The sequence below is a fragment of the Bufo bufo genome, chromosome 5, assembly GCF_905171765.1.
Source record: "Bufo bufo chromosome 5, aBufBuf1.1, whole genome shotgun sequence".
NCBI classification, from domain to species: domain Eukaryota; kingdom Metazoa; phylum Chordata; class Amphibia; order Anura; family Bufonidae; genus Bufo; species Bufo bufo.
In genome coordinates, this window is record NC_053393.1 from 271,526,096 (window position 1) to 271,544,557 (window position 18,462).

General features: G+C 43.7%; 1 protein-coding gene across 1 annotated transcript in view; it reads right to left on the minus strand.

The window, feature by feature from the left end:
• TRIO (trio Rho guanine nucleotide exchange factor) overlaps positions 1 to 18,462 on the minus strand; it is a 796,191-nt gene that overhangs the window by 182,351 nt on the left and 595,378 nt on the right. Inside the window, 2 exon segments of the mRNA XM_040431356.1 lie at positions 3,071 to 3,219; positions 15,216 to 15,308. Of these exon segments, the coding sequence (XP_040287290.1) occupies positions 3,071 to 3,219; positions 15,216 to 15,308 (242 nt within the window).

Consider the following 18,462-nt stretch of genomic DNA (forward strand, 5'->3'; position numbering starts at 1 on the left):
TTCTTCCAAGCTATACATGTTAAGGTCCTTTAATCTTTCCTGGTAAGTTTTATCCTGCAATCCATGTACCAGTTTAGTAGCTCTTCTCTGAACTCTCTCCAAAGTATCAATATCCTTCTGGAGATATGGTCTCCAGTACTGCGCACAATACTCCAAATGAGGTCTCACTAGTGCTCTGTAGAGCGGCATGAGCACCTCCCTCTTTCTACTGGTAATGCCTCTCCCTATACACCCAAGCATTCTGCTAGCATTTCCTGCTGCTCTATGACATTGTCTGCCTATCTTTAAGTCTTCTGAAATAATGACCCCTAAATCCCTTTCCTCAGATACTGAGGTTAGGACTGTATCACTGATTTTATATTCTGCTCTTGGGTTTTTACGCCCCAGGTGCATTATCTTGCACTTATCAACATTAAATTTTAGTTGCCAGATTTTTGACCATTCCTCTAGTTTTCCTAAATCCTTTTCCATTTGGTGTATCCCTCCAGGAACATCAACCCTGTTACAAATCTTTGTGTCATCAGCAAAAAGACACACCTTACCATCGAGGCCTTCTGCAATTTCGCTGATAAAGATATTTAACAGCAAGTTTTGCTAAAAGTATTGAAACATTGAACAGCTGGATATGTGCATTCAAAAGTTTAGAGAAGGTCACATTAAATTCACCTGTAAAGTTATATAAAAATAATCTAACATGGAAAAGGAATTGAAAATTTTAGTAAACATCAAACTAAGCTGTACAGTTGTGGCCAAAAGTTTTGAGAATTACATAAATATTGGAAATTGGAAAAGTTGCTGCTTAAGTTTTTATAATAGCAATTTGCATATACTCCAGAATGTTATGAAGAGTGATCAGATGAATTGCATAGTCCTTCTTTGCCATGAAAATTAACTTAATACCAAAAAACCTTTCCACTGCATTTCATTGCTGTCATTAAAGGACCTGCTGAGATCATTTCAGTAATCGTCTTGTTAACTCAGGTGAGAATGTTGACGAGCACAAGGCTGGAGATCATTATGTCAGGCTGATTGGGTTAAAATGGCAGACTTGACATGTTAAAAAGAGGGTGATGCTTGAAATCATTGTTCTTCCATTGTTAACCATGGTGACCTGCAAAGAAACACGTGCAGCCATCATTGCGTTGCATAAAAATGGCTTCACAGGCAAGGATATTGTGGCTACTAAGATTGCACCTCAATCAACAATTTATAGGATCATCAAGAACTTCAAGGAAAGAGGTTCAATTCTTGTTAAGAAGGCTTCAGGGCGTCCAAGAAAGTCCAGCAAGCGCCAGGATCGTCTCCTAAAGAGGATTCAGCTGCGGGATCGGAGTGCCATCAGGGCAGAGCTTGCTCAGGAATGGCAGCAGGCAGGTGTGAGCGCATCTGCACGCACAGTGAGGTGAAGACTTTTGGAAGATGGCCTGGTGTCAAGAAGGGCAGCAAAGAAGCCACTTCTCTCCAAAAAAAACATCAGGGACAGATTGATCTTCTGCAGAAAGTTTGGTGAATGGACTGCTGAGGACTGGGGCAAAGTCATATTCTCTGATGAAGCCTCTTTCCGATTGTTTGGGGCATCTGGAAAAAGGCTTGTCCGGATAAGAAAAGGTGAGCGCTACCATCAGTCCTGTGTCATGCCAACAGTAAAGCATCCTGAGACCATTCATGTGTGGGGTTGCTTCTCATCCAAGGGAGTGGGCTCACTCACAATTTTGGCCAAAAACACAGCCATGAATAAAGAATGGTACCAAAACACCCTCCAACAGCAACTTCTTCCAACAATCCAACAACAGTTTGGTGAAGAACAATGCATTTTCCAGCACGATGGAGCACCGTGCCATAAGGCAAAAGTGATAACTAAGTGGCTCGGGGACCAAAACGTTGACATTTTGGGTCCATGGCCTGGAAACTCCCCAGATCTTAATCCCATTGAGAACTTGTGGTCAATCCTCAAGAGGCGGGTGGACAAACAAAAACCCACTAATTCTGACAAACTCCAAGAAGTGATTATGAAAGAATGGGTTGCTATCAGTAAGGAATTGTCCCAGAAGTTGATTGAGAGCATGCCCAGTCGAATTGCAGAGGTCCTGAAAAAGAAGGGCCAACACTGCAAATACTGACTCTTTGCATAAATGTCATGTAATTGTCGATAAAAGCCTTTGAAACGTATGAAGTGCGTTTAATTATATTTCACTACATCACAGAAGCAACTGAAACAAAGATCTAAAAGCAGTTTAGCAGCAAACTTTGTGAAAACTAATATTTGTGTCATTCTCAAAACTTTTGGCCACGACTGTAGAAACAAGTGTCAGGTAGCTGCTGCCAAGGCCAATATGAAAATGGGTTGCATCAAAAGGGGCATAGATGCCCGTGATGAGAACATAGTCCTGCCACTTTACAAATCACTAGTCAGATGACACATGGAGTACTGTGTACAGTTCTGGGCTCCTATGAACAAGGCAGACATAGCAGAGCTGGAAAGAGTTCAGAGGAGGGCAACTAAAGTAATATGGGTGGACTACAGTACCCTGAAAGATTATCAAAATTAGGGTTATTCAGTTTAGAAAAAAAGACGACTGAGGGGAGATATAATAACTATGAATAGATACATCAGGGGTCAGTAGAGGGATCTCTCCCATCATCTTTTATACCCAGGACTTGGATTGTGATGAGGGGACATCCTCTGCGTCTAGAGGAAAGAAAGTTTGTACACAAACATAGAAGAGGATTCTTTACGGTAAGAGCAGTGAGACTATGTAACTCTCTGCCTGAGGAGGTGGTGATGGTGAATTCACTTGGAGTTCAAGAGGAGCCTGGATGTATTTCTGGAGTGTAATAATATTACAGGTTATAGTTACTAGAGATGGGTCATTGATCCAGGGAGTTATTTTGATTGCCTGATTGGAGTCGGGAAGGATTTTTTTTTTTTACATAAAGTGGGGAAAATTGGCTTCTACCTCACAGGGGTTTTTTGCCTTCCCCTGGATCAACTTGCAGGATAACAGGCTGAACTGGATGGACAGATGTCTTTTTTTAGGCCTTATAAACTATGTTACATTATATTCCTTACTGTCGTCTCTTTAGGGAACTAGACTTCTTTTCTTCAATCTCCTCAATTGGGGATGCTGAAGATTGTAGAGATGTATCTGAAGGATTAAAAGATGGACTGCTGCTGTCACCTTGGTCTACTTGAAGAAAACTTGGCCGGTCTTCCAAAGCCTGTAAAACGCCAATATTAAGTAAGATATTCAAGCATTTTGTATATTGGATTGTATACTGTACATTACTTCTACATTTCCACTGTACAGTTCTATATGATCCCTACCTCGATATTGCAGTTTGCTTTCTAAAAAAAGCCTACTACACATCACCATTCCACATGTTCCACCAAAGCACACAACCCTAACTGCAAGAATTTTGAGATAGATCTGTCACACATACCAATATTTTTCAATTATTTTCATTAGAAATGCTAGAAAAAATACATTGCATGGCTCCACAAATTTTAACTGACTTTATGGCAGTGCATTATAAAAATGGTGGTGTAGAATAAGGGCCCTTAACGACTTTTAGTTTTTGTGTTTTCATTTTTTAAAACCCTCTTATTCTGGAGTCATAAATTTTATATTTTTCTGTTCACATAGCCCTATACTGTTGCATACAATGCAGTGGGAAGTTGGAATAAAATTCCAAATGGGGTAAAATTGGTAAAAAAAAATATATATATATATATATTCCGCCACAGTTTTATGGGTTCTGTTTTTACTGTGTCCCCTATCTGGTAAAACTGACCTGTGCCCATCATTCTCTGGGTTAGTCCGATTACAGTGATACCATATTTGTATAGTTTTTTTGATACTGAAAAGAAAAAAAAAAAAAATTTGAACATTTTTTTTTTTTTTTATCGCAATATTTCTACGGACACCATTTTGTGGCGTGTATGACTGATGACTTTTTGTTACATTTTATGGGGAAGTGACGTGATGGAAAAAATGGCGAATTGGCCATTATGATTTTTTTCCCCCATTATGCTGATATGGGATAAATATATTTATGTTTTAATAGTACTGGTGTTTTTGCCTATGATTATTTTTTTAAGGTTATTTTACGTTTGGGTAAAGAGGGATGATTATATTTGTTTTTTATTTTTTATATTTTTAAGAACTTTTTATTCTTTGTTTTGGACTTCAAGGGCCCAATAACATGCAATTATAACGCTGCCATTTCTATTGAGTAATGGAATTTAGGGCTCATGTACATGAGCGTTGGATGTTTTGTGGTCTGCAACACACGGATACTGGATGTGTGCATTCCGTATTTTGCAGAATGGAAAGCCACTAATAAAACAGCCCTATTCTTGTCCGCAATGCGGACAATGATAGGACATGTTCTATTTTTTGCAGAACGAACATGCGGCCATCCGTTTTTCCCCATTGAAGTGAACAGTTCAGCATACAGGCGGAAAATAAAAAAAAAATAATTTCCGCGTGTATGAGCCCTTATACCAATGCACGTGAAAATTATTTATAATCCAATACCTTCGCCAATCTAAGCGAGGCGATAGTGTTCCACCCTGGGAGCATGTACTCCTAGGTGTGTGAGCTCTCATTTGAGGGGTTAAATACCTGCGATTAGCGTTAAAAGCAGCAGAAACCCTGAGGCTATGGTGCTCGCTGGGCTCGTGAACAAGCGCAATGACAATGCTGTTCACTGTGACACAAATGTACTGGCTGCTGTTGATGTGTTCCCATATATGCTGGTTACTTGTGTTGTGCGTGCTGGCTGAGGACTTCTGTAGGTGTGTGTGAACTGTTCCCTGTATTTGTTCATGCAACAAATTTTCCCTGATCTGTGTGTATGAACATTAAGGACCGCGCTGAACATGTATGGCGCAGCTGGACGTGACTTAAGGACCAGCGCCGTACATGTATGGCGCATGGTCCGCCTCGTGTTCGGGGAGGATCACTGGGGAATAGGGGCACCATGGCTGCTCTTACTGGTAGGCAGCCATGCTGGGTAAGGGCAACATGGTGCAGCACCGCCCCCCTGCAGCTCCAAGTGCTGCGATTGGCAGGTTAATGAAGACCGACACATTGCAGCGCTGGAAGCTGAAAAAAGCTACGGGGCGGGTCGGGAGTGGTTAGGGTGAGGTGACTGGTGCTGAACTGGTCAGCACTGGTCTCCACCAAGGTGAGGCAGGGGACACCGGTGTCTGGCGTCCCCCGCAAGCGCTGCGATTGGCTGAAACAACGCTCCAGCCAAAGGCAGTGCTATAGCTGCACAGGAAAGGGCTGAACCTCCCTACATGCAACCATTCTAGCTGGTGACTGCATGCAGAGAGGTTCTGTGCTGCTGTTGGCTTGCTGGAACTTGTGGTGCACAACCACTGCTATTTCACATTTTCTTGATGAAAGAAAAAGAACATCTGGAATTGCTGCACTGATTTTTTTTTTCATTTGCAGCTGTTCCAGATGCCTAAACCACCCTCCGTCACTGTCCCTTTCCGCCCCCCCATCCTTTTTTTTTTTTACAAATGCCATTTGGTCTGTGCGCTTTTTTTTTTTACTATTTTTCGGCTCTGCACCACTTTTTCTGCATGCGAGCTGTGACCGCCAAGTGCTGTTCAGTGCATACCTGCCTGATCAGCACCTGGGGATTATTCTTTGTGTTTTTTTTTCACATCTGTGTTGTTAGGTCTTTATATTAATAGCAACAAAAATATAAACGCAACACTTTCGGTTTTGCTCCCATTTTGCATGAGCTGAACTCAAAGATCTAAAACATTTTCTACATACACAAAAGACCCATTACTCTCAAATATTGTTCACAAATCTGTCTAAATCTGTTAGTGATAACTTCTCCTTTGCCAAGATAATCCACCCCACCTCAGTGTGGCATATCAAGGTGCTGATTAGACAGCATGAATATTGTACAGGTGTGCCTTAGACTGCCCACAATAAAAAGCCACTCTGAAATGTGCACAGTTTTGCCTTACTGGGGGAGGGGTCAGAAAACCAGTCAGTATCTGGTGTGGCCACCATTTGCCGCACGCATTGCAACACATCTCCGTCGCATAGAGTTGATCAGTTTGTTGATTGTGGCCTGTGGAATGTTGGTCCACTCCTCTTCAATAGCTGTGTGAAGTTGCAAAATATTGGCAGGAACTGGAACACGCTGACGTATATGCCGATCCAGAGCATCCCAAACATGCTCAATGGGTGACATGTCCGGTGAGTATGCTGGCCATGTAAGAACTGGGATGTTTTCAGCTTCCAGAAATTGTGTACAGATCCTTGCAATACGGGGCCGTGCTTTATCATGCTGCAACATGAAGTGATGGTCGTGGATGAATGGCACAACAATAGGACTCAGGATCTTGTCACGGTATCTCTGTGCATTCAAAATGCCATCAATAAAATGCACCTGTGTTCGTTGTCCATAACATACGCCTGCCCATATCATAACCCCACCACCACCATGGGCCACTCGATCCACAACATTGGCGTCAGAAAACAGCGCACCCACACAACGCCACACACAATGTCCGCCATCTGCCCTGAACAGTGAAAACCGTGACTCATCCGTGAACAGAACACCTCTCCAACGTGCCAGATGCCATCAAATGTGAGCATTTGCCCACTCAAGACGGTTACGACGACTAACCGCAGTCAGGTCCGGACCCCGATGAAGACGACAAGTATGCAGATGCGCTTCTCTGAGACGATTTCTGACAGTTTGTGCAGAAATTCTTTTGTTATACAAACCGATTGTTGCTGCAGTTCTCCGGGTGGCTGGTCTCAGATGATCATGGAGATGAACATGCTGAATGTGGAGGTCCAGGGCTGGTGTGGTGACACGTGGTCTGCGGTTTTGAGGCCAGTTGGATGTACTGACAAATTCTCTGAAACGCCTTTGGAGATGGCTTATGGCAGATAAATGAACATTCATTGCACGGGCAACAGCTCTGGTAGACATTGCTGCAGTCAGCATGCCAATTACACACTCCCACAAAAGTTGCAACATCTGTGGCATTGTGCTATGTGATCAAACTGCACATTTCAGAGTGGACTTTTATTGTGGGCAGTCTAGGGCACACCTGGGCAATATTCATGCTGTCTAATCGGCACCTTGATATGCCACACCTGTGAGGTGGGATGGATTATCTCTGCAAAGGAAAAGTGCTCACTAACACAGATTTAGACAGATTTGTGAACAATATTTGAGAGTAATGGGTCTTTTGTGTATGTAGAAAATGTTTCAGATCTTTGAGTTCAGCTCAAGAAAAATGGAAGCAAAACCAAGTGTTGCATTTATATTTTTGTTCAGTGTATATATAGAGTTCTATCATTCTCTCTCTCTCTCTCTCATATATATATATATATATATATATATATATATATATATATATATATATATATATACCACTTTAACACTGTAGTGAATTTTTATACTACAGTTTTTGCACACACGCATGATCTGTGTGCGTACGTGCGTGCAGAGCACCGATCAGTAGTGTGCTCATTTACATATGCACATTTTTGAGTTTTTCTTTTTTTTTGTGTGAAAAAAAGACCTGCAGTTAAGTGGTAGTTATATATATATATATATATATATATATATATTCTAATTTCAGTTAGTGTCGGCTTAGAATTTTGCACAAACGCATTATCTGCGTACGTGCATTTTGCAACCACTAAGCACCGATCAGTAGAATCCATTACTGATCACGTCTGCTCAGTTTGCACTGCTTTTTTTTTTTTTTTGTGCACCAAAAAAACTTTTTACAGACTTTTAAAAAAAAAAAAATTCTTCTAAATTTAATTTTTTATTTATTACAAGCCCCTTCATGTGTGAAAACACAACATAGACACCCCTCACACGAAATAAAGGTTTACACTAGTGTTGATCGAGCACCAAAGTGCTTGGGTGCTCGAGTAGGACACTTTGGGATGCTCGGGTGCTCTACAGAACACCAGAGCACAATGGAAGTCAATGGGAGAACCAGAGCGCCCCCTGCTCTGAAGAGGGGAGGGTGTCTGGTTCATATGAAAAGGTCAGAAATTGATGGAACGACCAACTGAAATGGTTCGGGAACAGAATGGGGAGGATGTCTGGATGCATCTTGGATTCCCAGGTCGCTGCTGGGAACGATGTTGTCCGAGTAGTACGCCACTTTTACAGACTGACAATAATACGCACCAAACCGAAGATAAAATCGATTTTAGAGGAAAAATTGTTAGGAAACATTCTTTCCTGTATATTTACTTGTATATAAAAGTGCAAGTGCTGCTAAAAATTACAAAAAAGAGGCACTCCAATACAACCTGTATATCACATAAAGGGGGGTCTCATTCACATTGTGGTACAATTGTTCAGGTAGTGGGACTCCTACACTCAAAGCCTATGCACTAAGGGAAAGGGCTGCCAAAAATTACAAGGAACCGGCACTCCAATACACCTTTATTACACATAAAGGAGGGCATCATACACACCCTTGAAAAATTATGATTGATGGCCTGCTGGTGACCCTCAAAAACATTAGGAGCAAGGGCCTGCTGGTGACCCTCTACAACATTAGGGGCGAGGACCTGCTGCTGATCTGACCATCTAAAACATTAGGGACGAGGGCCTCTGCTGATCTGACCATCTAAAACATTATGGGTGAGGGTCTGCTGCTGAGCTGACCCTCTAAAACATTAGGCGCAAGGGCAGCCTAATAAGCATGTTGATATGATGACGGTGGACGAGAAAAGGAAGATTGAACCATATACCCTTTTTTGTGGTGGAAGGGTTGCATGGGAATACAGTGTAATCAATACACCATAAAAGCCACATTTAAAGTATCTTTATGTTCAGCCGCTTTCCTCTGGTGGAGTAGATAAGTCAGGGGCAATACAGGCCTTGTTTATTTTGATAAGAGTCAACCTGTTAGCATTTTCAGTTGACAGGCGGATGGCGCTTATCAGTTATTATGCCCCCAGCAGCACTAAATACCCGCTCTGACAAAACGCTGACTGCAGGCCAGGCCAGCACCTCCAAGGCGTAGAACGCCAGTTCGTGCCACGTGTCCAACTTGGACACCCAATAGTTGTAAGGCACAGAGGGATCACTGAGGACGCTGACACGATCTGCTATGTACTCCTTTACCATCTTCCAAAACTTTTCCCTCCTTGTGACACTAGGCTGCGCATCAGGGTGAGGGTGCTGGCGGGGTGTCATGAAACTGTCCCAGGCCTTGAAGAGTGTTGCTCTGCCTCTGTTGGAACTGCTGTGTGTTCCCCTCGTCTCCCCTCCTCGGTTGCCCAAGGAACTACGTACTCTGTCGCCAGCGTTGTAAGCTGGAAATTTTTGGAACAATTTTTCCACAAGGACCTTCTGGTATTGCATCATTTTGCTAGAACTCTCCACCACGGGAATTAGAGATGAGAAATTCTCTTTTTAACGGGGGTCGAGAAGAGTGAACAACCAGTAATCGGTGTTGGCCAAAATGCGTATAACGCGAGGGTCACGGGAAAAGCAGCATTACATGGAGTCAGCCATGTGTGCCAGAGTCCCAACAGACAAGACATCGCTGTCCTCATCTGGAGGATGACTCCATCTCCTCATCCTCTTCGGCCCATCCACGCTGAACAGATGGAATAAACCTGCTATGGTACTACCCTCTGTAGTGGAGGCAACAGTCTCCTACTCCTCCTCCTCATCATTATCCAATTCACGCTGAGAAGACGAACTGAGGGTGGTCTGGCCATCACCCTGTGTACGGTCTTCCCCCATTTCCACCTCCTCCACATGCAAAGCGTCCACTTTCATTGTGAGCAGCAAGCGTTTCAGTACACACAGAAGAGGAAAGGCATCGCCGCTCACCATCTGTGTTGATTCCTGAAAGTTGCGTAAAACCTCATAGGTGTCAGACATCCATGCCCACTTGTCACTTGTGAAGAGCGGAAGCTGACTGGGAAGGCGACGACCATGTTGCAGCTGGTATTCCACTACTGCCCTCTCCTGCTCACAAAGCCTGGCCAACATGTGGAACGTGGAGTTCCAGCACGTTCTCCCGTCGCACAACAGTCGGTGAGCTGGCAATTTCAAGCGCTGCTGCAGCGTTGTCAGACTGGCAGCAGCTGTAGAGGACTTTCGGAAATGGGCACACACGCGGCGCACCTTCACCAGTAGCTCAGGCAAATTGGGGTAGGTTTTGAGAAACCGCTGAACAACTAAGTTGAACACATGGGCTAGGCATGGTATGTGTATGAGCTTGCCGAGCTCCAAAGCCGCCACCAACTTACGGCCATTATCAGACACATGCCTGGTTGTAGGTTGAGTGGCGAGAGCCACAGCTCAGTCTGGTCCCTTATACCCTGCCACAGCTCTGAAGCGGTGTGCTGTTTGTTACCTAAGCAAATTAGTTTCAGCACGGCCTGTTGCCGCTTCCCCACTACAGTGCTACACTGCTTCCAGCTACTGACTGATGGCTGACTGGTGCTGTAAGATGAGAATTCAGAGGTGGAAGTGGAGGAGAAGGTGGGTTGCAGCCACTAATGTAGGTGGTGGTGGAAATCCTGATGGAAGTAGGGCCCGCAATCCTTGGCGTCGGTAACACCTGTGCCATCCCAGGGTACGAATCGCTCCCGGCCTTCACGACATTCACCCAGTGTGCTGTCAGGGAAATTTAGCGTCCCTGGCCAAAAGAACTTGTCCATGTGTCAGTCGTTAAGTGTACCTTCCCAATAACTGCATTGGTCGAGACACGGGTGATGTTACGGGACTCATGCTGGTGTAAGGCGGGGACGACACACTAGGAAAAATAGTAACGAGGGACGGCCGCCGCCATCAGGTGGCGGAAAGCCTCAGTGTCCAAAAGCTTAAATAGCAACATTTCCAGGGCCAGCAATTTAGAAAGGTTCACATTTAGTGCTATGGCCTTTGGGTGGGTATTTGCGCTTTCGTTCAAAGGCCTGGGGTATGGACATATGTACACTGCGCTGGGACACAGAAATGGATGTGCTAGCTGATGGTGCTTGCGAAGGTCCGGGTGCAGGGCGGGAGGCATCCGGACCTGAATCTTAGACAGGGGATTAACCAGCACGTAACACAGGGGAAGAGAAGGCAGTGGTGTGACCTGCAGACACTGATTGTGGACCCAGGCGTTCGGCCCACCTATTAGGGTGCGTTGATGCCATGTGGCAGATCATGCTGGTGGTGGTGGTGAGGTTGCTAGTATTCACGCCCCTACTCATTTTGGCACGGCACAGGTTGCAAATGACAATTCTTTTATCGTTCGCACTTTCCTAAAAAAAAAGCGCCAGACGGCGGAACACCTACCCCATTGGCAAGGGAGATTGTCGCAAGGGGGTGCTCCGGGGAACAGTTGCGGGCCTGTTTGGTGTGGCCCGCCTTCTCCCTTTTGCCACCCCACTTCCTCTTCCAGACTGTTGCCAGTGCTGCGGATCCCTCCACTTCTGTACTGCTGTCCTCACTCGGCTTGCCACCTTCCCAGGTTGGGTCAGTGATTTCATCGTCCACCACCTCCTCTTCCACTTCCTCACTCTGGTCATCCTCCTGACTTGTTGCCCTAACAAAAACCTCACTTATTGACAACTGTGTCTCATCCTCATCATCAACCTTGTGAAACACTAATTGCCGTTCCCCACCGTCATCTTCTTCTGACTGTGAATGCTCAAGAGTCTGGGAATCAGTGCACAAGATCTCCTCATGTCCCTCTTCAAGCAGTCTTGGCAAGAGGCCTAAATCAAGGAATGGTGATGAAAAGAGCTCCTCGGAATATCCGCGTGTGGGATCACTTGTTTGTCAAGACTCTCCATGTTGGGAGGAAGGAGGATCAGGGTGAGGATTCTGTTGACCAGACTCCTTGCTACTGAGACTGGACTTTGTGAAAGACAGGGTGGTGCTTAACCGACTGGAAGCATTATCTGCTGCAATCCAACCGACCACCTGGTCGCACTGGTGTGACAGAGTGGTGTCCTGTGCTGCCCTGCAAACTGGGACATAAAGCTAGGTATCGTGGATGAGTTTGTTTCTTGTGCTCTGGCAGCAGGCACAGTTTCACCGCGCCCAGGGCCACGGCCTATACGTGCACCATCAGCAGCACGGCCACTTCCCTGTCCCTTAATGCTCACCTTGAGCATATTAAATGGTATATATTCTTGCCAGTATGTCACACGTACAGTAGCGCAGTTTTTGCAAGTGTATGCACAAATAAATTACATTGAATGTCATAGATTTTTAAGATGCGCAAACGTTATACAGGAAATGTAGCGCAGGTAATGTCGCTGTCAGCAGCGGCAAAACAATTGCGCTGATTGTCACAGCTGTTTAAGATGCGCAAATGTAACAGACCAGATGTAGCAGAGGTTGTGTCACTGTCAGCAGCGGCCAAACAATTGCACGCAATTTAGCGCAGGTTGCGCTAATAATATATATTGCAGTCAGATAAAACAATAGTCCTTAAAAGGACTTTTAGGTCTGTAACACCTTCTTAAACCCTGCAGCACTGTCCCTTCTGCTGCAGCTCGCCCTGACTAAGACTGAGCCGAACCACGTGTCATCAGGTGCTTATATAGCACCCGATGACGTGTTCCGGCCAGCCAATCGCTGTAATGCCAGTAACCAACATGGCTACGGCATTACAGTGAGTGCCAGTATTTCCCCGCACGTTTATTGGCTGCAAAGCAGCCAACAAACATGCGGGGAGGAGATGTGCCGAGCATCGTGATGCTCGAGTCAAAATGGTGTTCGGCAGAGCATGCTCACCCAACACTAGTTTACATATTAAACACATCACACCCCAATAAAATAAAAATGGCCCGTCCATCCCAACGCCATGCTTGCCTCCGATAAGAAGTCTGCCAGTGAGGGAGAAGAGGATGCCACTTTACTCTACTCCTCTACCCCCTCATCATTATCCGCTGATGATGCCCCAGGGTAGCAGCGGAGGCAGCCCCCCAGAGTGAATCCCTATGGAACCCACCCCCTAACTATTATCAGCCCCAAATTCTGGATTTTGAGGGCAGGTCCGGAATACAGATAGATAGTGCGGGCTTCTCTGAACTAGATTTTTTCAAAATCTTCTCTGAAGATATGGTAAATTTAATGGTGGCCCAAACCAATTTATACGCCAAACAATTTATTGATCAGAACCCTACATCGGCATACACTAGAACCCTAGGTTGGACCCCAGTAAGTGCAGCATAAATGATGCATTTTTGGGACTCATGCTGCATATAGGCATTGTAAAAAACAAAAATAAAAATTGGAGTTTGGACATTTTCTACCAGACTCCAAATTACAGTAAGACCATAACCAGGAAGAGATTTGAGTCCATTCGTAAATTCCTACACTACAACGACAATGCAGAGTGCCCGCCCCAAAATGACCCAACGTTTAACCGTCTGTTCAAGGTTAGGCCTGTCATTGACCACTTTAACACCAGGTTTGCTGAGGTGTACAACCCAGATAAAAATGTCTGTGTAGATGAGTCTATTACTTTTCAAAGGGAGGATTAGATTCCGCCAATACCTGCCTAGCCAACGGGCAATGTATGGTATAAAAATATACTAACTTTGTAAGAGTAGCTCTGGGTACACCAACAAGTTCCTCATTTACAAAGGGAAAGATTCCCAGATAGAACCCCCAGAATTCCCCCCCATCCTAGGAGTTAGTGGGAAGACTGTGTGGGACTTACTGCACCCACTGCTGGATAAGGGTTACCACCTCTATGTGGATAACTATTATACCAGCATACCCCTATTCATGTCCATAACTGCCAGAGGTACTGTGGCTTGCGGCAGAGTGCGCAAAAATCTGAGAAACCTCCCTAGATCCATGGGAGGGCAACACTGAGAATAGGTGAAAGTAGGGCTCTCCTCCATGAGAACATGCTGGTGGTTAAGTACAAGGACAAGAGGGATGTCCTTGTACTGACCACTATTTGCACTAACACCAGCTCCATTGCTCCTGTACGAGGTACCACAACCACTACCCCAAAACCAGTTTGTATCCTGGACTACAACAGGCACATGGGAGGGGTGGATCTTTCAGATCAACTTCTGAAGCCCTACAGTGCCACACGAAAAACAAAAGTGTGGTATAAAAAGCTGGCCGTACACATTGTACAGATGGCAATGTGTATGTACTATTTCAATTTTCAGGCCACACAGGAACTTTCCATCAGATCCAAGAGGTGGCTATCAAGGCCCTAATTTTTTAGTCAGGGCAAGGAGGGTCCCAGTACTTCTGGAAGGCATGGTGCCTGTGTTGTACCAGGGCAACATTTTCCAGGGCAAGTCGCCCAAACAGCAAGGAAGGGAAGGACCCAAAAAAGCTGCAGGGTGTGTCCCAAAAGGGGGATAAGGAAAGACACCATTTACCACTACGAAACCTGCCCTGAAAAACCTGGCCTGTGCATGCCGGAGTAGTTTAAAATCTACCACTCATCCATGGAGTATTAATTTAATTTCATCCATGATGTACCCTGTAATTTTACCTTCCATCTCTGATTTAGTCCGCATAGCTTCCACTTTTCACCAACCACTACATATTCATTTTCTGTGAAACACCTGTTAGGACAAAAGTGCCCTTTCCACCCCTTTAAATGATCGTAGGGGGGTGATCTTTCCAAAATGGGGTCACTTATTGGGGTTTTTCATTTCTGGGGACCTCAGGATTTTTTTTTATGCGACATGGCACCTAAAATCCATGTCTGCCAATTCAGGCCAGCCAAATTCACATTTAGCTGTTTGCCTGCTGTACGCACATATGTGGTGTTTCCTGAATGGGGAGAAAATGGGAAACACATACTGGGGTGCATTTTCTCCTTTAACCCCTTGTGAATTATTATTTTTTCAATAGGTCTTTATTAAACATTTTGAACCACTGTCTGTGCAGCCTTGAGTTTAGTAGCAGGATTTGAATTTTCTCTCTGTTCAGTCAGGCAGCTCCTTATCTCTGATCTCTTAAACATTCATTAAAGCTCAATTCCTATGTTACTGATAAATATTTGGCTTAAATAAGTGTTTATGACTTTTAGTAATTTACAGATGAGGTTTATTAGATGAAAAGTGAAAGTACCAGGTCACACAGCTAGACAAACAGTTAACCCTTTGTGAGAATGGCTCAATATTTTTAATAAGAAAAAAATTGAAAAAAAGGTATACCTAGCATTTAAGTATAATTTACCGTAATAAACTGGAACTTACCATTTTGCTTTTAACAAGTTCTTCTATAGCACTGACAAGTTCAGCGGCACTTGGAGTCTCAGAACTAGTTGGGCGTGCCAGCAATCTAGATGTCTGGGGAAAAAAAAACATTTAACACACCTTATTAGACAGTGCAGAAATAAACAACCACAAAAGTACAATAACTTTATTCGGGGGACACATAAAACCTAAAAATCCATGGAGCAAATTTTCTTTGCCCCAATTAAAGTTATTGGATTTTATTTCCAAATGCTGCATGCCTTCCACTTTTGCAGCTGACTTTGTACCTGGGAGCCAACCTTGCTCGTCTGTATACAGGGAGGATTGCGGGAACACCCGTGATTTTTCCGCGCGAGTGCAAAACATTGTAATGCGTTTTGCACTCGCGTGAGAAAAATCGCGCATGTTTGGTACCCAAACCAGAACTTCTTCACAGAAGTTCGGGCTTGGGATCAATGTTCTGTAGATTGTATTATTTTCCCTTATAACATGGTTTTAAGGGAAAATAATAGCATTCTGAATACAGAATGCAAAGTAAAATAGGGCTGGAGGGGTTAAAAAAATTAAATAAATTTAACTCACCTTAGTCCACTGGATCGCGATGCCGACATCTCCTTCTTCTGTCTCCTTTGTTGAATAGGACCTGTGGTGAGCATTAAATACAGTTACAGGACCTTTGATGACGTCACTCCGGTCATCACATGATCCATCACCATGGTAAAAGATCATGTGATGTACCATGTGATGACCGGAGTGACGTCATCAAAGGTCCTGTAACTGTATTTAATGCTCACCACAGGTCCTATTCAACAAAGGAAACAGAAGAAGGAGATGTCGGCATCGCGATCAAGTGTACTAAGGTGAGTTAAATTATTATTATTATTTTTTTAACCCCTCCAGCCCTATTTTACTTTGCATTCTGTATTCAGAATGCTATTATTTTCCCTTATAACCATGTTATAAGGGAAAATAATAATGATCGGGTCTCCATCCCGATCGTCTCCTAGCAACCGTGCGTGAAAATCGCACCGCATCCGCACTTGCTTGCGGATGCTTGCAATTTTCACGCAACCCCATTCACTTCTATGGGGCCTGCGTTGCGTGAAAAACACAGAATATAGAGCATGCTGCGATTTTCACGCAACGCATAAGTGATGCGTGAAAATCACCGCTCATCTGAACAGCCCCATAGAAATGAATGGGTCGGTATTCAGTGCGGGTGCAATGCAATCACCTCACGCATCGCATCCGCGCGGAATACTCGGGGCCTATAAGGAAGACTAGGTGAGCCGATCCACACACTGTTTGCTCATCTTATTTGTGGCACCTCTTACAAAAGTTAAAGGGGTTTAATACTTTAATACTGAAGACTTATCTTCAGAATATTCCATAAATATATGATTGGAGAAAGAGAGCAGAGTTGCAGTTACCAGCTCCATCCACTACAGAAATACAGCGGTGTAGTTTTGGTGTCAACCTCTAGCGCCAGAGCTACCGCAAAGCAGCTGGTCAGAGGGTGAATTTCCTGAGGATAGGCCATCAATATTAAAGCACAAGTAAAACCCCATTAAAAGAATTATTCAAAATGTTTTGGTCAGGCTGTATAATACATATAAATGTCAGAATACACGCATGAAAATACTATAATACGTTTGTGCTTAATATAAATTATTTCAATTATTTTACTACTGTTCTGAAAAAAAGAATTTGCTATAAAAATAGACATATTTAGACAATATTATGACCGAGTGTACCTAGTTGTATTTACACTTCAGAATCAGTATTGCTGAACAATATCCATACGACCACATAAACACAGCATAAACTAAAGAATATTCTTTTGGCATATGGCGGGCCAGGATGTGTTGGCATACCTTTTATCACTGTATAGGAATGCGTGGTCTAGTTAACTCTACTATAAACTCACAGTACCATGTCTTCTGTTTATTTAATGGGTGCTAAATGTGTTATCTAGGAATTTAATATTGATGGCCTATCCTCAGAATAGGTCATCAATATCAGAACATTGGGGGTCCAGCAGCCTCTTCAAAAAGCTGATCGGCAGGCATGCCAGGAGCTGGACCCCTGAGGATAGGACATCATTATCAAATTGCAAAATTAAAATCTAGACATATTTGATATTTCCACATCCATAATGAACCGCACTTCACAACTATCATGTAATGAATGCTGTAAAAAAATAAATAAAAAAAAAAAACAGAAATGCTGCTTTTTGCTTATTCGCCACAAAAAATTTAATAAAAGCAATCAAAAAGTGTTATATACCCCAAAATGATACCAATGAAAACTACAAGTCGAGCCACAAAAATCAAGCCCTCACGCCGCTCCATAGAAAGAAAATTAATAAAGTTATGGTCTTGGAAATGCGGCAATGCAAAAACATTTCCTTCTTTTTAGAAAAGTGTTTTTACTGTGCAAAAGTAGTTAAAGGGGTTGTCTCATCATAGACAATGGTGACATATCGCTAGGATATGCCCCCATTGCCTTATAGGTGCGGGACCCACAGCTGAGACCTGCACCTATATCGAGAATGGAGCCCCGCAAGGTGGTGGCTGGAGGACTCCGGTCTGGCCACCACCAAGCCGGCTCCCCATAGAAGTGAATGGGAGCGTACCGTGCATGCTCGGCTATTTTCGCCGGCACCATAAAAAATTAATGCAGGGCAGCTGCGCATGCGCCCTCCTTCACTTGCGGGGCTACGTTCTGGATATAGGTGCGGGTCCCAGTGGTGGGACCCGCACCTATAAGAGAATGGGGGCATATCCTAGCGATATGCCCCCATTGTCCATGATGAGACAACCCCTCTAAAAGTAAAATTAATTAATTACCCAGAAAGTAAAATTATTGTGTCATTTCTGTTGAAAAATGAAAGTCGCAAAACATATAATGTAAATAAACTAAGTGGCAGTATTGTTTTTTTTTTTTTTATCCATCTCCCTCCCATAAAGAGTTAATAAGAGTTATGTGCAGCTCAAAATGGCAGCATTAAAAAATAGAACTTTTCCCAAAAATTATAAGCCCTCGTTCGGCTACATAGAAGGAAAAATAAAGTTATAGCTCTTGGAAGAAGACAAAAATCGCTTGGTCATTAAGGCCCAAAACAGGTTGGTCATTAAGGCGTTAAGGGGAACTGAAGCCAGAAACAAAAAAAGAACAAGCAACACAAGATAATATCATTATGTCTTTGTTATTTGCTCGTTTTGTCAGATATTAAAATTGCAGACCA